Raw genomic sequence first — 20,451 nt, forward strand, 5'->3', positions numbered from 1 at the left:
GAACTGAGATTTGAATGAATGGTTCCGATCTTAGTTCATATCCTTAACTACAAGAACCATGTTAGCAATAGTTGTCATTTGAGTTATTGTCAGACGAAGATTACTTCACAGGAACTCCTACAGATTTGACACCAAAAGTAACGAATGATCAGACAGTAAACTATAGGCTTCTCTACACGAGGCTTTTTAGCCTGCAATCGAGATGGGTTACTCACGGAAGTTTGCGGGTCCTTTACATGTTGTCATCAACCTCCAGTTTCTCTCCCGTGCTCTGTGACCATTTCTGTGGCTTTATTTGTATTGGGAATAATGAGCTAATTAGAAATGGGAATTTGAATCTCAACATGTAATGATGGAATTATGCTATTCCAGCAGCTATACTACAGTACCATCTAGGGGCTGTATAATGAAACATATAGAAATTGCAGATGAAGGAAATTCCGGGGGTGGGGGGGGGAGGAGGAAAGTATATTTAAAGGGCCAATTTTAATCGTGCAAAGAATCTGGATGCAGAAGCCCCAATAAAGTCATGGGATAAAAAGTCTGATGCAGAGAAGCCCTATATCCTTGTGGTTTCACTAGTATATCATGTTAGGATACCTTAATCCAGGAATGACTCAACTTCAGTCTGGTATGCAATATGCTTTTAGAGAAATAGCCTCATCCTAAGCTTTCCCGCCCACCAGCCAAGGAACAAGAACATACCTCCAAGTCTAGAGAAGCACCTAAAAAAAACAGCTGAAGAGAGACCTGTGAGTTGCAAGCCAAATGCTCCATGCTACCAGATGTTTTCAGACAGGCAGCAAGGCAATAAACCAGTAGAGATTATTTAGCAGCTTACTAGGCTGCTATTCTCCTTGCTGCAGTAGGGGAGCTCATGGTGCTTGGTGCATCATCACCTCTGCCATGGTCAGATGCAGGAATTCTGTCCAAATTACAAGGGCCAGTTACACAACCCCATATAGCCCAGCCCTAAGTATAGGTAGAGGTAGAGCGCCAAATTCAGTTTTGGAGAGGCTCTTGGGGCTGCATTCCAGCAGTAGGTGGGGTCAAAGACAAAAGCAGCAGGGCCAAAATATCAAACATACCAGCATATTTTAGCTTCACACTCACTGCCAGTAACTAAGCCTTAGGAGAGGCATTTCAGCCTTTTAAAATGGAAAGAAGTGTGCAAAAGTCAGGAAGCCACCGAACAATGTGGAGTTGTGGGAAAGGCGGTGGGGCCAGGGCCATCTAGGGAACCCCCAAGGTTCCCCACCCCTGCCTTGATTAGATGCTGCCCTTACTTGGCTATTACCTGTTTTAGTTTATTGCAATTGTCACCTTCCAACACTGGAGGTTCAAACAGGAGGCACACAGACCACCACTAGCTTTTCGAATAGCAAGAAGAGATTTATTTTTGTGATTGACAAGAAGTCACAACAGCTTAAATAGAAACTTGGAGGCACAAGTCAAGTTAAGCCCTATGAAGCATTTTAAAACAAGTTACAGTCAAGAAGAATCCCAACATCTCTTACATTTGAAGTGTTGAAGAGTCTGAGCTTGGTTTCTGGACAACCACTGTCGAAGCTGCTGTGAGTAAGTAGTGGGGGGGGGGGAGAACAGGTTCAGCAACACAGTTTAAACTCAAGACCAAGAAGAGCCAAGGGTTTTTTTGTCTTTTTTTAAACACACTAAAGTATTAAAGGCTTGAACTGCTTTCCATGATGGGCTACAGGGCTGCTTTAACTCCTGAACTTCAAGCAGACTTGCACAGCGCCACAGCAGAAAAGCGCACCTCTCCTTGCTCGCGTTCTGTGAACTGCCGGCAGATCTTGGCAGAGGCCTTAAGAAAGAAACATAGAAGTTCCATCTCAGAAGTCTAACTAAAGGAGTACACAACTGTTGTAGGCTCTGAAATCAAGGATCTCTCAAGCCACTACAAAAGGCTGAACATGGTATCCAGTTAAAGCAGCCTCTTCCACCCTGGTGCCCTCCAGATGTTTTAGACTACAACTCCCAGGATTCCTAACCACTGGCTACAGTGGCTGGAATTAATGGAAGTTGAAGTCCAAAACATCTGGAGGACGCCAGGCTGGGGCCTGCCAAGTTCAAGCAATGAGTTTGCAAGCTACATGAACAGAGCCCCAAGCACCCAATTCTGGCAAGAAAACGATACCACTTTACCAACGGTCTGCATACATGTCATACACATTTTAACAGTGCTTAAAACTGTAGAAACTGCTTTGGCATCTATACTTCCCCAGTGACAGACCATCCTCAACTGATGTTTTAGCCAATACAAGAGCATCCAGCGTTTAGCCACTCCTGCACCCAATTTCAGTGGGGAAATAGTATAAGCCACTGAGTACAAACTACCCTTTTGTAGTTCTCAGCGTTAAGTAGCATATTCTATTCACCTCCATTTAGTTACAGAGGGAATGTACGAAGTTATGTAATTTACCAACATATGAATGACACTGACTCACTCACGTGATCTGAGGATTTAATTATGCCTGAAAGTGTTAAATGCTGACCCACTAACTAGAAGAATGCTTACCTTCAGCAAGGTATCATCTGAACTAGCCCCATGATTTACAGGGAAGGGCATTCGGCCATCTGTAAGAAATGTTGTAGAGCATGTGTGTTACTTCAGTCATTTCTCCAAGTATGCAAAAAAAAAAAAGTCCTTGTGGCTCATGAACATGTTGTCTCATGACCTGGCTTTGGGGTTGCAATGGGGAAACCCTGGCTTTCTTCCCCTCACTGAACAGCTGCCTGGCTCTGTTAGCAACCCATATGACCCTCTCAGCAGCTGCCACAAATGTTTTGGACAGGGGAGGGGTGGGCAATAACCCTCTAATTTCAAATACCACGTGCCCCTTTTTACTTCCTCCTCATGGTCTGAACTGGCCCTTTTTAAACAAACACACACAAACCTACCCAGTTCATAGAGGTGTCCATCCACACTGGCAAAGAGAATGAAATGGAAATTCACTTTATCATCTTCAACCTAAGAGAAGATAAGGGCAAAAACCTAGGAGACCTAGCAAGCGACAGAGCAAGAATCTAGAGACCCATAAAAGAGGACATGTATATGGCACCTTTGTTCCCATTTCTCTTTAAAAAATGCTATTAAATCACCTTTTTAACAAGTAACAGGTTTCTTTGCTATGCCATCTCATGTAACCTTCCTTTATGTCCCAATATGTGCAAATTACTGCTGTTGCCTTGGCACTGCTTTCTGTATAGGATACAGATACAAATCTTTAAACTTCATGTACCTTTACACCCCAAGGAAATTCTCCACAATTACAGGATCCCTAATTTGTTAGCCAGTATCTTAAGTTGAAGTTGCTGCCAATTTTCTATTGTTCCACTTTGCTGCCAAGAAGAAAACCAGGAGTTTGCTAGTTTTGGGGACTGTGTTGAGAAGGTGTTTTGTAAGGATCATGGCAATGGAAGGATACAAGAGGTGGAGTTTGGGACACCAGCAGCCCCACAACAGATGGGTAAATGCTGGAAGCAACCTCTGTGATTTTCTAAGAGATTAACTTGTACTGGGCACCACCAGCGAATATTCCAACTCTCAAAGTGATGGCCACTGACGCATTTTCAACTCTTTGGGGGTGTTTGGATGATTGTGGAGGTAAAAGATAATGGAGGTCACATGCACAAGAGTGAGGGGAGAACCCATGATGCCTTCTTTGACCCCTGATCGTCCAAACCCAGTCTTTTTTTCAAGTGTCTAACACACGCAGCTAGATTTCATCAGTGGGGAAAAAATAGATCTCCAGTACAAGCATTTGCTACACCTCCTATGATTCTAGTCTTTTTTCTTTCTTTTTCGGTGCTTCCAAATGAGGCTTTGATTGTGCCTCATTCAAGGCATTTTACATGGGGTCTAGACAATGTTGTCTTCCATTTGGAATCCTCCTGTGTTTTTCCACTCCTTCCTCCATCTTTTTTTCTACCACAAAAAGCCATTAAGGAGGGAAGGACTGTCTTTTGATTAGTAGCGCCAGGAGCCATCTGTCTGGAAGCAGCCTCAGTCCCTTCAGGCAAAGCGACCTGTTACCTGGAGGATCTACTATTGGATTTCTTTAATATACTTAAAGCTGCAGTACACACCCGTGAGTGAAAGGGAGAGAGAACCATTCCCCCTGCCCTTCCCCCAATTCTCTCCTTGAAACTGCTATTAGCTACTCTGTGGAAGAAAGCAGCAGGCAATACAGGCCATTTCTTAAACCTTTCTCCAACGCAATTCCCCTGATCAAGGCCTCTCCCTCACCCCAAGCAAGGTCCCCCTGCCCACCTGAATTCTGTTGGTAAGGTGGAAAAGCAGGTACATAAGTCTGTCTTGTGTTTTCCCCTCCCCCGGGGAGCTAACAGTTGAAGACCAGAACGGGGGGCGGGGCGGCGACAGGGGGAACATTTGCACACACCCTTCTCCAGTATTACTAACCCAATAAAATTCAGGCCTCCTCCCTTCCCCAAGTGGTTGCTTTAAAAAAAAACGAAAGAAAAAAAGAGGGAGATCATATCATGGATTTCACCTGTAATGTGCAGCTTGGCTCTTAGCGTGAAACCCAGTTGCAAAAAGGTCGCAGTGTGCACCTCAGCCACAAAGTTAGTAGATCAGCACATACTGGTTCAGCCACTGCCCTTTCCATCTCCCCACCTCGCTCCACCCACTTTATTTTTTAATAAGCTGTGCACAATGACATGCATTGCCTTAAAAACAGGCAGCTTTTTAAAGGACAAGATTACTCTAGGAGGGGGGAAGGAGAGAGGTTTTGGTGAAATCACAGGAGAGGCAAACCCAAATTAATATGATGTACAGCTGATTTCCACTTGAAATTTTAAAAGCACAATTTTCACACAGCTTGACACCGTTTCCTTTGTGATGGTTTCCTTTAAGTGTTACCAGTTCATGGCATCAACATTATATGCCTAGAAGCCTATATATTTTAAGATGCACTTACCCGACACTGGCCTTCTTGTGCCACTGCATTGTGGGCTTCTTGGATGGCCTGGGGAAAAAGAAAAGACACAGACAAGGCATTTTTAGTAAAACCCTGCACTGGACCCCATCAAGACTCCTCCACTTAAGTCACCTAGTCATTTACCTTGTTGTTTTCAAGACGTTTTGCCCTCTCATCTGGAGAGAGTTCGGCTGTTGTAGTGAGGAACTCCTTTAGAGCAGACCCTTCATCTACAAGAAATCCAAGTGTTAGCAAGGTGTAGGGAGGCAAAGTGGCAGCAGAAGCCCCACCCCGCTTCTTGCAGCTAATTTTCAGGCCTCAGTGACCTACATGTCATTATAGTCATGTTTCTCAGCCGTGACATTATGAACTTTAGTTTAAGGAAAGTTCTTGGAGGGTACATGTTTCCCTGCTCTCAAGTAGAGTGTGGGACTACTCAACCATTTTTTTCTCAGAGGTAAACCTAGCCAGCTGTCTTCCCCACTGCCACCAGATCTTGTCCCAAGAGTCTTCTGTTCCAATTTTTTTTTTTTTTACTCTGTTAACTCTTTCTTGCACCTCCTGATGGGCTTGCTGTTGGGATCCCAAACTTCCTCCTTTAGCCACACCAATGTAAGATTAAAAGGGTATGATGAAAGTTACTTCTTAACTTCCGCAAAGAGCTTCTCTTACCATGAAGCAACTGCAGCTTATCCCCACAAACTTAGAATTAAGCAAGTCTATCCAGGGACAACAACCCATAAGCCCAAGGCCTCTTTTTGGAAATAAGTACTGTCCTGTCTCTTTCAGCAGCTTTAATAACAAGGTTCCAAATTCATGAAGCTTTTAATGTCATTCCCATACCAGTGCTAAACTATATATTTTTAGTTCTGTTTACTTTCGCTTCTAGGTTCTCCTGCACTGAATATGCCTCAAGGCAATTTAAGACATGGCATGAACAGCTCACCCTTGCTTGCAGGCAGAACTGTAGGAGAATCATTGGGGCACATGTTAGATGTAAAAGAGGTCCATGAAAACAGACTTCTCAATATAGAGGAATATAACTATGGGAGGAGAAAAGCCCAACATTGAACAGAAATCAAAGGATGGTGAACTGCACGGGCACAATTTTTCAAAGTCAGGCTTGTTAACTCCCAGTTTCCTGTTACAATGTACCATCTACCTGGTCAGTGATAATGAGTAGAAATAACCTTCAGGCAGGAACACTTCACAGAAAATTGTCCTTTTGGCCTCCAAGATTATCGGTTGTATGCTAGCTGGCAGCCCAGCAAGCTTTTGCAGCCTAAAAACTGCTGTTGGTTTTTGCAAAGCTGGCTTGAACATCCATAAGTAATAAAGATGGGCAGGTGGTGAGGAACTGCCAGTTGAAACCTATATATTATCTTTCAAGTGCATCCTCTGAGGGAGGTTTGGAGAGGGCCTTCTTGGTGGCCCCCCTGATTATGGAACACACGCACACACACCATGAGTCTGCCTGGCGCCAAAATTGTCACCTTTCCAGCACCATGTTAAGACTTCCCTCTATTCCCAGGCATTTGACAGTACATAAGATTTTTAACGGGTCCTGCAATTTTTTTTGATTTTGCAAAATTGTTCTTTTTTTTGCAAATCACTTTATATTACATTTTATATTGTACGTCTAAAGTTTTAATCTTTAGAAACCAGAGAGCTCTGGCTATTGGGTATTATAGAAATGGAATAAATTAATGAATGAATGAAGTTGATCCAGAAGGCACTGGTCTTAGCAGGATAGATGGGGAAGACATTTCTTCGACACTTTTAAGAAATGCTAATCCAATTTCTTTGGAAGTTGCAGAAACAAAACTGACACCATTCAAAGCCAAGTAAGTCAGGACCAAGTTCAAGTCACTGTTTAGCAATGAAGTTCAGTGTTGCTTTAGGCAAGTCACACCAACTAACCTAACCCAGTTGGATTCTACCCAATATGCCCGCTGCAGAAGTTCTAGTGAATGCTATGTGATTCAATTTTGCTCTCCTCTCCATTCAAAGAGCCTGCCTCATCTAGTAATGCACTGCTATAGACAGGTAATGCTCGAAGGTGTTTCAAGTCAGTGAACTACCTCCTCAATTTCCTTCCTAGAGGGTCCAAGACCCTTTTCACCACCTCAGGCAGATCCTAGCTGACCTGGGCTGCACTGCTTACTTCAGATCCAGTCTTAATTTTAAAAAAATTAAAGCATCCATGATGATACTTCCTCCTCACATTTGGGGATTCATGCAGTACCCATTCACAACAGTATTAGTAACAGGTACAATGGGGTTTTTAAGGGGGTGAAAGTGTGGAGTCTGAAAGATATGATACCCATGGGAGGACTCTTTCCCCAGTACTTACCAAATAATATTTTATCCTGGTTATTAGCCACTGCATGTATAAGGCCAATGGTTCCACATGAGTTACTGGCAGTTTGCTTCAGAAAATAGACTTTTGAGCTCACTTCTTGACCCTTCAGTTCTTCAATCTGGTTTTTTCTGAAATTTTCATGCTACAAATGTTTAAGCATTTTGATTAGACAGCAGCATTTGCTCAGTGTTTCAAAACGAACCAGCCCATGCTTCACCTACAGAGATACCTATGTTTGTGTAGGAAAACATGCGCATGATCATAAGTAAAGGACATACACATCTGTTTAGCTGTATGTGCATATCCCCCCTCCACAGAAAAGGCATCCATGTAGGACAAATACGTAACAGGCCAAAGAGTTAAATAATTGCATTAGTTGTAAAGTTCAAGTCCAGGTTGTTACACAAACCTCTCTTCCCTTATATACTGCCATCGTATTAAAGTGAAAGTAGTTCTCCGGGGCTTCGGCTATATTATTAATGCTAAACAGGTACCCGGGCTCTTAAGCCCAGCTAAAGACCTAGCACAAAGCAAAGGGTTTCATTTAATATCCAATTGCCTACTTGTGTAGGCTGGTAGCCAGCATCAGTGCGCCCAACAATTTTCAGTTTCATAAGTTCATGAGTAAAAATGAATGTATACCAATTGCAAATACAGTATTAGAGAAGCCAGACAGTTTCAAAGTTGTAATTAATGATTTTCAGGCGATTATCCTTAACAAGTATGTGAGGGAATACATCTGTCATTGAAATACATAAAAGACTCTGAGTGAAATGGAATTAATAGCAACAGCAAAACTGAAGGTGCCCAACAACTGTAGTGGAAGACAGCTGAGCTCTGTTGAAATAGATTAGTGGGTTGGTAAAATTAAATAACATATCAGCAGTTCTCAGTACTTTGGTTTTTTTCCTCAAGCTTAAACAACGTTAAGGGAAGTACATGTTCTTGTCTTTAAATGTTTACAATCATTCCAACAAAAATATTACAAACTATGATTACGTGTGCTTTAATTTCTCCCCTCAAATATTTCAGATCAAACACCTGTGGTGTTATTAGGACAAAAAAGTTAACATGACACACTTTTTAAAGAAGATTGCTTGCTAAATACTAGTAAAATAAACATGCTAAATTACATTTTTCTAGGGCAGCAGTAGGAAACTTGTGGTCCTCCAGTTTTGGCCTACAAGGTGCCCACCGCTGCTCTAGAGCATCAGAACATTTTCTGAAGCAAACTGAAGAATTTCCTATGCAAATAACCCTAATTTGCATTGAAAAAATTTCTGATACAAACTTCCTTTCTATGCAAATTAAGCTAATTTACATTCAAAGCTTTCCTTGAAAATTCAAGGTTTTCCAGAAAATCTACATTACTGATGCTGCTGTTGGTACAACTTTTGTTGCCAGAACTAGAAGAGTTTGGGTCACTTGAATTAACTTTCTGCAATCAGATGTTTGCTCACTTGTTTTTAAGGAGCTCATTGTTTTAACTACATACTGGGGAGCTTGGGAAGCCAAAGTAGAGCCTTCAGTGTGGTAGCTCCCTCTCGGCAGAACTTGGTGGAAGTCAGGCAGGCACCAACATAGTTTTGTTTCCAGAGCCTGCTGAAGACTTTTTTCCCCCAACAAGCCTTCATCGACTGAGATAGCCATGGTTTTTGTTAGTAGGTTGGGGTTTTTTTACATTTAATATATTGTTCTTTTTATCTTTTATTGTCCACCACTTCATAATCTGTTTAGATGTGGAGTAGTATATAAATGTTGTAAATAAAATAAATAACAGGCTAGATATAGTTGCTCAAAACACACATGCCAGCCAAAAATCTGAACAAGGGGGCCTTTTGCATCATCAGGCAAGTGATACACATAACTCATTTATTACCTGGGGAGGTGGTGGGCTCCCCCACACTGGAGGCCTTCAAGATGAGGCTGGACAGCCATTTGTCAGGGATGCTCTGCCTTGGATTCCTGAATTGAGCAGGGGGTTGGACTAGATGGCCTTGTAGGCCCCTTCCAACCCTACTATTCTATGATTCTACCAGTATCTACCACACTCACCTTCAAGCCAAATTGGCCATATACCACTTCCTGTTATTGCATAAGAAGGAACGCAATGCACAGGAAGCCAGTTTCATATGAGCAAGAGCTGCATGCCCTGCCCAGTCATTATGTACATGCAGTGATATCTGCAAAGTGCTATTCAGTTTTACTAGCGTATTAGTAAAGGCAGCTTGCTGTCTACAGACAGACTTCTAAGTAGCACCGCATCACTCTTCCTGCAAATATGAGGCTGCTTCAAGTGCACAGGCAAAATTCCACAGCCAAGCATTTTGTCCCATCTGTGCTTTGGCTTGTTTGGTGCTGGAGCGCGTTAGCTGCCATTATGAAGCAGGCAGCATGTCCCACGTTGAAGTCATAGTGTGCCAACATCCCTATTGTCAGGATCGCTCAAATTCTATGTGTACCAAGTTTCAGCCTTCCATTTGCTGCTCAAGTACCTTAATTTGTGTACCCTCCCGAGATCAGTTAATGTGCCCTGAACAGTTCTGTCAAAAGAAACTTTCTTTACTACATTGCTGAAAATACCTTTATCCTTATTTCTACATGAAAAGCCATGAAATACCTTTATCCTCCAACACAGATGGTTCTACAAAGGAAAAAAAAAATAATGGTGCACAATAACCAGGGAAAGGTGGAAAAGCTTGACCACACAGGAAAGGACCCCAAGATAGACATGTAGAAAACAAGATTAGGTACAGGTATCTCATTTCCAAAGCTGGCCCATTGTTCAACAGCCGAAGTCTAGAGCACTAGGTTTTAGATACAATTATTTAAAAAGGCAGACTTGTTTGCATTGGGCTTTTAGTACTTGCCAAGATCATGTCCCCCACATGACCCCCAATAGGTTTTAGTCTATACGTTTTTCAAATACTTTTGACCTCAGAATTCTTCTTGACTTAGGGAGGCTCCTTCATCACAGATCACCCATGTGAAGATGAAGTCATTTTTATTATGTGAGCTCATCCTTCAGGTCTGCTTTATACAGAACCCATCACAAGACAGCCAATTGCAACCATTAGTGCTTACTGCTAAATTGCCTGACTCAACATTAGTAATCAGCTGCTCTCAAGAGATATTTACTTTCGAGAAGATGCATAGCAAAGGTGATCAGGATATTTGGATCACAACTATGGCCCTTGAATTGCAGCTAGCCAAAGGAGGAGACAAGTAGGTTCTAGATCAGTTTGGATAGCAGCTTTGGGATGTTAGCTCTCCTTTATCCTAGAATCCTGGTGCATGATGCAAACTCTAGAGCATGAAACTTCATGAGACTACACTGCTTAGGGTTATTAAAATTATTGCAGTGATGTCAGAACTCCTTAACCTCCCAAGTTTCACCTTTTCACCCTTGCTTGACCTTAATACCCACCTGAGCAGTAAGAGGAAAGAGCAAGAGCAGTGCACAAGCTGGACTGGGTACAGCGTTCAAGGAATCTTCCTCAAACCCCAGTACATCCACAAACCGCCAACCAGGGGCAACTCCTAGGCGGGACAGCACCTGCATGGTTAAGACACACAATACTGGATGGAGAATCAGCAAGGACACAGTACAACACCCTTGCTCTCTCTACATTATGTATCCCTGTACCTGCGTACCAGGAATAGCCAGAAAGTAAATCTGGATCTACTGGTCAATCTGAGTGATCTGTGGTAGCTTGGGAGTTGAAAGTCTCTGCCAATTTAACAATAGCAACAAAACTACAGAATCACAAAAGTTTTTCTGCTGAAACGAACAAAACTTGGGGCAAGCAGATTTTCATGGGGAAGGGCTGTGAGCTCTGGTAGTCAAAACTAATTCCTGGCTCAGAATTTCTTAAATTCTAAGTGCATACCTTCTGAATTAGACTGGTAAATCTCAGGGTTCTAGTATAAACCAAAGTAAATCATCTTACAAGCCTGAAGTATCTCTGCCCCTGATCTACTGTGAGGAATGTTTATTATATAGCATTTCTCCCAGAGTTCCATTATTTATATAACATTTCTCCTGGAGTCCCATTACAGAAAGATTTCCCAATCTTCAGCCATCTTCATTATAGGTATTACAAGGTGCTCAGGACGGCAATCAACGCACATTTAGAGTGCAATCCTATGCATGTTTAGGCAGGGAGGAAGTAGGGCTCTTCCTGTCTAAACATGTATAGGATTGCACCCTAAGTGAATTTGTCTTTTTATATATGAGCAGGGTAGCGAGGAAAGTGAAGACATAGTTGGCTCAATTCCAAGATGCATTTTCAATATAAAGATCCTGTTTACAATATATGAAGCTGCATTAGCCGTTATCAGGGACTTTTCAGACTGTGGACTGCCTTGGGCATTTATCAAAATCTTTACAACGGGGGGGGGGGGCACAATCTCCATGCCTTGCTGCTTCTGGACATTGGAGACATCCTGCTGGCCATTACTGGCAAATAGCTCATCAGACCACTGCTTGTATTTTTGTTAAGGAAAGGTTACAGTTTCTAGGTAAATACAAGCCCTGGTACCTTTCATTTTAAAGGCACAACAAAAGGGAGCCAGAAACAGCATCCAGGGAGGGAGTTTGGGGATTCCAGGCTCAAAGACACCCATCCTCTCCCAAATTCAGACAGCTAATTGAGAACACACACACACACCCGCCCTTTAGCAGGTAGAAGGGCGGAGGAATGCTGCCATTCTCCAGCAGTAGCCCACTGAGAAGCTCACCAGCCCCACATTTGCAAGGTACAGAGGAGGGAGAAAGGGCAAGATGAAGCAGGCAGGAGGGGGCCCTCTCACCACTACCACACAAGCCCTCTAGTCAGGCGGCCCCTGCATGCATGACACAGCACAAAACGCGGGGCCGCAGCGCCACCTGCCGCCCATCCCAAGAAAGACCCGCATAAGTCCGCGGCAGCTTGCACGGCTCGATGGGGCGCCCGGACCCGAACCTGCTTCCCCCTTCCAAGCCATCCGCCCACCCACTTCCAATGCTGTAAGGCGCTGGGGAGGCAGTGCCGCCACTGCCTGCCTCTCCCGCTCTCCAGAGAGCTTCCCCATCGATGAAAGAATGAATGAATGAATGGAAATGGAGCCCAAGGAAACGCCCAGCCAAGAGAAACTGCGTCTTCTCCTCCCAGGTCTCGACGGGCACTCACTTTATTCAGCATCTAAAACAGAAGGAAGAGAGGTCAGCCTGTCTAAGGGCGGGGCTCGCCTCCCATCTTGTGTCTGGAGCACGCCAAGCCCCAGCAGATCCAAGAATAGTCAAAGCCCCCCTACAAAAGGCTTTATCCCCCCCTCCCCATCAGTCTCTAGGAGGATCCAAAAGCAGCAAGATCCCCCCCCCCATCCCTCCATGTGTTAAAAAAAATATTGCTAGCGGACTCCAGCCCTCTCTAAGGTTACCTCAAATCTCCAAGAACAAGCAACTCAGCTTGCCACGAAAGACCAACCCCAACTCCAGGGCACGCCTTTTGTCGCCCCTTCCCCAACGCCTCCCCCCAGGAACACGCATCAGCCCAGCCGAACCCCACGGCCGCCCACCCAAATCGACAGACCCGATTAGGAGCATCTAGTTCTTCACCTCAGGATTGATCTCCATGGGCTGCCACGCCATTGTCTCGCTTGCAAAGCCGAAAACTACTGAGAAATACCTCCCCGCAAGCTGCAAGGGACCGACCGTGCGTTCGGAGGAACAAGCAGCCGCCCGCCCACCCCTATATACCGCCACCAGGCGGACTCACTGCAGAGGACGAGGGGAAAGAGCAGGGGCGCAACCGCTCCGAGCGGCATCCATTTCCCGCAAACCACCCCCTGACTTTTAGCAATGGTACATCCTCCCCCCCTTTAGCCGCCTTCCCTACCCAGGCAGCCCATCCCCCGCCCTCGATGCGTTTAGGTCGCACGTCCATCAGAGACTGGCTGGATTGCAAGCGGAGGACGCCCCCGGGTTTAGTGCGATCCGCGGGTCTGCTGAGCGGCCGGGTAGTAGAAGTTGCCAGCAAGCCGCACGGTGTTTTTACCGAGAACAGCAGTGGAGCGGGCAGTGACGGCAAGCGGCGGTGCTAAACCAGCCATGAGGCGACGACGCATCCACACCTGCTGAAGCGGCAATGGGTTATTTATGAGTTAGCAACCAGGAAAGGTGTGCTTGCTGTGTTGTTATTTGCAAGCGGTGCGGCATTCAGGAGATACGCATGTTTTTAATTTCGCAAGATTTGCATGAAGGCCAAAACAGACATGACTTCAGATCTGTCTAGCATCTACGTCCTTTTTTACAAAAATTACTCTAGAGTAGCTGCAGGGGTTGACTCGGATCTTAAACCCTCCCCATCCCATGAAAGGTACCAGGGCCAGCCTCCCAATCCGGATCGGGGCCCTGTCCTTACTCTAGAGTAAAGTTTTAAAAAGAAGTAACTGCTAGATACAGATTTAAAGTAATGCCTGCTACTTCAAATACGTATTTAGCAGCGACGTCTTCCATTTTTTCCTCTAGAGGAGGCCAATTATGATCTTTAAATCCCCCTTACCCTCACATTAGGGTCCCCGCTCTGTTGTTTCGAATAGCTTGTTTAAAACAAGCTATTTCCCCACAACCCCTCACCCCAAACCTGTGTTGAGTTTTTAGCGTGACAGGCTTTGCAAAGCCACCGTTGCAAATTCAGTAATGGATGCCATTTCTTAGGAATGAAATGGATAGGGTTGGCAATCATTTTTTCTTGGCAGGGTTCTTGTGCCTTTAGCAGGTGCATAACAAGCACATTCAGAAGGTGGAGCGGTGTCTCATCGGGGCATTTGTATTGGGAGAAAAGCTTTGCCTGTTAAAATGTTCACAAGATTCCAGTGAATCTTGTAAATTGTATGTCACTTAAACTGTGTCTGTTTAAATCCAGACTGCCTTCAAACAAATCACAAGAGAAACGATGCATTTTGCTATTTTCTTTTGCCTTCTAACTTCATAGGTCTTAGCAGAACAGACTTAATTCAGATGTTGTTAATTTAGTCTCACAATGAAGTTGGTTGTAGTGGGGGACCCCTTTAATCTGATTTTCTGCTTCCAGAATCAAACCATTTAGTAGAAGGATAAATATTTCCGTGCATGTGGATGAGCTGGATCTTGAAGCCAAAAAAGAGGCTGAGGTAGATGTTGCTTAGGCTTTTTCATTTTGAGGCTTTCAGTGTTTACAGATGAATTTTAGGGATGGGCATATGGGAAGGTAATACCAAGGTTTGGGAAGTGACTTGTATTGTAAACCACTGTCTTGTTAAACTGGGTTATGCACATTTTGGTTATGTTATCCAGCTTCTGGTTATAGTCATAATAAAGTAATGAGTTAATGATTATAAGGATAGCATTTTCCCAAGTAACTCATTTCTTTCTAGTAAGTACAATCTGCCATTGTTCTTATATGAGAAAGAAAGTCGTAAACATACAGGCCCAGTTTGCACTTCACAACAAGCAGAACTCTAGGTGGTCCGGGGAGACACAATCTGAGGGAAATGAGGACCCCATAGGAGAGAAAAAGAAATAATGTCCACCCTCTGGAGATGAAGTAGTTTCAGATTTTCTTTTAAGAGTTTTCAGCAGACTTCAAGGGGTGGGTGGTGGGGATAGCATAATTTCAGACCAAGCTTCTGGATCATCCTTCCCTTACCTACCACTGGGACATCTAGGGAGTATTTAATACAGAGTAAATGGACAGACATGTTGCATATAAAATTAAAAGAAATATTGGAACAAGGATAACTGTTTTGGCAGTTGGCCTCTGTACACCACCACATTGAAGTTGAAAAGAAACACACCCAGATGGGAGCGAAGTCAGGACTTTCAGCTGTAATTCAAGGGGTTTGATAAAAGTGGGGCACTAACCATTCAGGCAGGACAGCCAGTGGCATACACCCCCCACACACAATCGTTGGTGGCTCATAAGTAATGGAACAAACCAACATCATTTCAAACTTAAGGATCGCCTTTAATACCTGGATGAAAATCCTTTGCGGTCAATGACTGCCTAACTCCAGACTGCCTGCCTGGAACCCATGGACATGACCAAATGCTGAGTTTCCTCCCTCGACATGCTTTGCCAGGCCTTTATTGCAGCTGCCTTCAGCTGCTGCTTGTTTGTGGGTCTTTCTGCCTTCAGTCTTGTCTTCAGTCAGTGAAAAGCATGCTCTATTAGGTTGAGATTAGGTGACTGACTTGGCCATTGAAGAACATCCCACTTCTTTGCTTTGAGAAACTCTTGGGTAGCTTTGGCCGTATGTTTTGGGTCATTATCCATCTGCAATATGAAGCAGCGTCCTATCAGTTTGGCAGCATTCAGCTGAATCTGAGCAGAAAGTATAGCCCTATACACTTCAGAATTCATCCTGCTGCTTTTATAAGCACTCAGGTCATGAATAAACACCAGTGACCCGGTGACAGATGAAGTGGTATGCTTTGGATCATGAGCTGTTCCTTTCCTTCTCCATACTTTTCTATTCCCATCATTCTGGTACAAGTCAGTCTTGGTTTCATCAATCCAAAGAATCTTATTCCAGAACTGGGCAGGCTTTTTTAGGTGTTTGCTGGCAAAGGCTAATCTGGCCTGTCTGTTCTTAAGCGTTACCAGTGGTTTGCACCTTGTTGTGAAGCCTCTGTATTTACATTCATAAAGCCATCTCTTGACTGTAGATGTTGACAATGACATGCCTACCTCTGCAAGAGCGTTCTTGACCTGGCTAGATGTTGTGAAAGGGTTCCTCTTCACTATGAGCAGAATTCTGCAGTCATCCACTTTAGTTGTCTTCCGTGGTCTTCCTGGCCTTTTGCTGTTGCTGAGCTTGCCAGTTAAGTCCTTCTTTTTCAGGATGTTCCAACCTGTTGTGTTGGCTGCTCCCACTGTTTTTGCGATCTCTCTGATGGGTTTATTTTGTTTCCTCAGCCTAATAATGGCCCCCTTCACTCGCATGGACACCTCTTTGGACCTCATGTTAGGAGTTCCAGTGAACAAATGCAAATGTAACACTCAGAACCACCTCCAAGCCTTTTATCTGCTTGATTGGTCATGGGGTGCCCAGGAAACAGGCCACACCTGGCCATGCAGCTGCTTGTCAGCCATTCATTCCATTATTTATGAGCCACCAATGAAGGAGGGGGGTGTATGCCACTGGCTGTCCTTCCTGAATGGTTAGTGCCCCACTCATGTCAAACCCCTTGAATTACAGCTGAAAGTCCTGACTTTGCTCCCATCTGGGTGTGTTTCCTTTCAACTTCAATGTGGTGGTGTACAGAGGCCAACTGCCAAAACAGTTAACCTTGTTCCAATATTTCTAGCCCTGACTGTATCTTAGGAGGACTCTCCAAGATATCTATTGAGCCTGGAAGCTGGTCCCTGCATGGACGGAATCCACACGACATAGAACCAACAGCTAGTCTAACAGAACAAGCTGTTCTGTTGGCTTGGGTGCGACTCCAGCAATGGTTACGTACAATGCAGACAGCCTGACTAAAAATGTGACTCCAAGTCAAATGGCACTAGGTGTTACAAGACCAAACCATGTAGGTTCAGACAAAAGGAGAGGGAAAGCAGAGAGAACATTGCCAACGCCACAAAAGATAAGGGGAGTAGAGACCATGTTGGGGGAGCCCTGGGAGGAGATTTAGCCATTTCAGCTTTTGAAGAAGACAAGCAAGGGTACCTGGAACAATCTTTTGAACATGTTTCAGATGCGAGAGACCCAAGGAAGCACTTTGTAGTATGCTTAATATCCGTAGGATTTGATGCCATAAAGGAAACAAGGCATATTTAACAAAGGTTCTTCTGAGGGATGACCTGGACTTCAGAAAAGAAGATGTCGTGGCTGTCATACAGCCACCTGGGTCTAGGGAAACAGACATATGCCTTGCTTCACAGCAGGCATTCTGTAAATTTTGGGCAGCCTGCAAGCTTGTGCAAACGAAGAACCCATTGCTTTTAGATGGATTCAACGTACCCCCCCCCCCATTCAGAGAAGACACCAGGGTCCTGACTGTTAGCTTTAGCACAACAATGATACCCAAGCAGGATGTCACACACTGGGTATCAAAGTATGCCACGATTATGACTGGGCTCAACAAAAAGCGAGACAACTATGGGATTTGGACTGGGGAATACTGGCGCACAGTATCTTTTAAAAATTACACCCCAGAACGTAGGCATGGCAGAATTCACAAGTATTTCTTCCTTGGTGCAGAGAGGGGCATAACGAAATACAGTGGGCAGCCACCTGCCTGCTTGCAGCGTGGCTCCTACGAGCATAAGTGGCATGGTGCATGTACCACCCTGTTGTGCTTTGAATGTGGTGTATGAGGCCATCCTACTGCCTCCTGCAACAAAAGCATCAGGTGTGACCTGTGCGACAAACTAGGGCATACCTATTTTTCATGTCCTCAGGCTTCTTACAACTGCCAGAATATAGGAAGTCTTGAAATGGCCAATAACATTGCACAGACTGGCAGGGAGAGGGCTGACGCAAGAGAGAAAGCTGTTAACCAAAAGAAATTAATAAAGGATATATTTTAACTTTTCGGACAAGCCTCCGGGACTAAATTAAAAACACTTCTTTGTTATTTATTTCAGAGGGAAAAATATTTTTCACTCATGGAGGAAACTTTCAAAGGGGGAGTCCAGAAAAAAATTGGGTTTATTTTTTTCTGTTACGCATAAAGGGTGGGAAAAGTTATAATTTTAGTAAATATGCCCCATGGCAAGGAAAGCAAATACATCCCAAGTTTGCATTATGTTCATATAACACTGAACCATAAAACAGACAACAACATGATGCTAAGGAAAATAGTTGGCTTTCACTGTAACCCAGGCACAAAAATGCAGATCTCCTGACTATTTCAGGGAGGTGTATAGTTATCTGAAGGGTGTAATCCTGTGTATGCTTAGACAAACAAAAGTCCTGCAACTACAACTCAAAATTGTAGGACTTTTTTCTGTCTAAACATGCATAAGATTGCACCCTAAGAGGTGTAAAGTCCGTGCAGTATGGTTGAGAATGGGGAAGGGAAGTATTAAAACCAGTAAGACAAATGTATATAGGGAAATACTAGAAACTGTTTTAGAGCACAGATTGAAAATAACTTAAGGGATAATTTATCCAAATATTCAGAAAGAACCTGTATACCCCTTAAATATTTTAATGACAAACCAGTGCCTTATAAGCTGTGGGACATGCGGTTGAAATAAAACATTCAAGAGGCAAAAGCTTGGCTCCCCAAACTAGGTCAGGTTTGCCCGAGACTGCATGGTCAGAAGGTCACCATAATACTAAAAGAAACAATGAGCCATTTTGTCAAGGATTGTCCCTGTGCTCCGTAAACGTTGTCTGACGTGAAGCATGCCTTCAACTGACCAGACTTGTGTTGCAAGACTGAGAAACTGTCATTTCTGGGATCGAGTTGTCTGTTGGAGTGAAAGGACCAAGGAAGCCTGCATGAAGAAAAAGAACGATAGGTCAAGGTGAAGAATATTGGTTGATTCCCTGGTCCACTGTGAGACTTGTGAATTTGTTTTGCTTGTGCTAAATTTTCAGAGACAATGGGAAATGAAACCTCAGAACCTGTAGAATGTTAATACTTTGGTGAAATATGTGCAATGTAACATCAGAGCTTTTGTATAGTAGAAAAAGGTAGATCCCTTCCAAACCAATGGAGGAAGGTATGGCTGAATGGAGCCACACTGGCTATAACTTGAGTAAGTAAAGGCAAATATTTTCTAGAATGTTATAATTAATGTTATTTTTTGGTGTTAACTTTGTACAAGCTGTCTGTTTGAAGAGGCTTAATACAATGTATTAGTGATAAGTGAGGTAGTCAATAATAATGCATTAGTTAGTGAAGATACATATTGATCACTGTTGTGATATACTTCTGCGTACATATTTGCATAGTATGGTTTTCATCTTAATTTTTTTTAAAACTTACCTATAACATTACCTAACTCAGTTACTTCCTTTCCCCATATTTGTAATTTCAAATGGGTGCTCTGGTCTGTATTATATGTTTTGGCCCAAAGAAGAAGTTATGCTGTTCTTATGGGAGGGACCATAACTCAATCAAAGACCATATGTTTTGCATGCAGAAGGTAGGACGGCCATATGCAAAAGAGGATATGGCTCCTGCATCTTTAAGAGCTGTGTAGAAGAGGAAACTTCTGCAGGTGTAGCTTGTCAAGGAAGCTGCTGCCAGTCAGACTAGACAGTACAAAGCTAGATAACAAATAGCCTGACCTGGTATAAGGTAGTGTCCCATGTACATGAACTTACATAATCACCGCCTGGCCGAAGTTTATGTCATCCAAACCCAGGCGCCACTACTTGTTGTAGGGTTAAACAAGCCTCAAATAACCCATGGACTGTTGTAAGATTATTTGAGGATTGTTTAACCCTACAACAAGCCATGCTGCCTGTATTCAGATGACATGATAGCCTGTGGCCAGGCAGTGATTATGCAGATTGTGAGTCGTGGCACATGCTAGGCACAACAAGCCATGATTGCTTGCTTTGGTTGTGCAAACTGGGTCAGGATGTTAAGGTGTTTTATTGTTGCTATTTTGTTCATGTTTTTTTTTTAATTCTGTTCTGTCTAGTTTTAAATGTGATTTATTCTTTCTATATTTTATGTTTTTGTTAGCCACAGCAGACATTTTATGGAAAGGGAGGGGATAAATTTATTAAATAAATACATGTCCTAATTTTAAGCTTTGCATTGTTAATTTGAATATGATTTTATTTTTGTGTAAAAAAAGAAATACAGCCTTGTGGCAGAAACCTGGGGTATACAGTAAATGTAAATAACAGTGCAATCCTATGCATGTATACTCAGAAGTTAGCCTGATTGTGTTACTTAGGGCTTTCACCTTAAGTAAGTATGCATAGGGTTGCAGCCCTACTTGGCAGATGTTTTAGTAATTAATCTGGGATTATTGGATTCTATGTTCAGGTGGTATAATATAAATTGTTTCTGGATTTATTGTAATCCTATAGAGTTTTATAGGAGCAGCACTAACCACTTGTTACGGGGACAGGGAGCACTGAGACTTGAAATCTCCTTAATTCTTGTTTACCCAGCAACATTTTAGT

The 20,451-nt window shown here is 43.4% G+C and overlaps 1 protein-coding gene across 1 annotated transcript; it reads right to left on the reverse strand.

The window, feature by feature from the left end:
- Window positions 1-1,368: 1,368 nt before the first annotated feature.
- Window positions 1,369-13,035, reverse strand: UCHL1 (ubiquitin C-terminal hydrolase L1). Its single transcript, XM_084856883.1, has 9 exons — window positions 12,926-13,035; window positions 12,498-12,509; window positions 10,754-10,882; window positions 7,318-7,468; window positions 5,109-5,194; window positions 4,965-5,012; window positions 2,923-2,992; window positions 2,540-2,598; window positions 1,369-1,825 (listed from the first exon to the last, which is right to left on the reverse strand). The coding sequence occupies exons 1-9, from the start codon at window positions 12,956-12,958 to the stop codon at window positions 1,739-1,741; spliced, it is 675 nt and encodes a 224-aa protein (XP_084713009.1). The 5' UTR covers window positions 12,959-13,035; the 3' UTR covers window positions 1,369-1,738.
- Between the last annotated feature and the right edge of the window lie 7,416 nt (window positions 13,036-20,451).

Source organism: Heloderma suspectum, chromosome 5 (assembly GCF_057233095.1).
Source record: "Heloderma suspectum isolate Gila_16-S chromosome 5, 16-S_ref, whole genome shotgun sequence".
NCBI lineage: Eukaryota > Metazoa > Chordata > Lepidosauria > Squamata > Helodermatidae > Heloderma > Heloderma suspectum.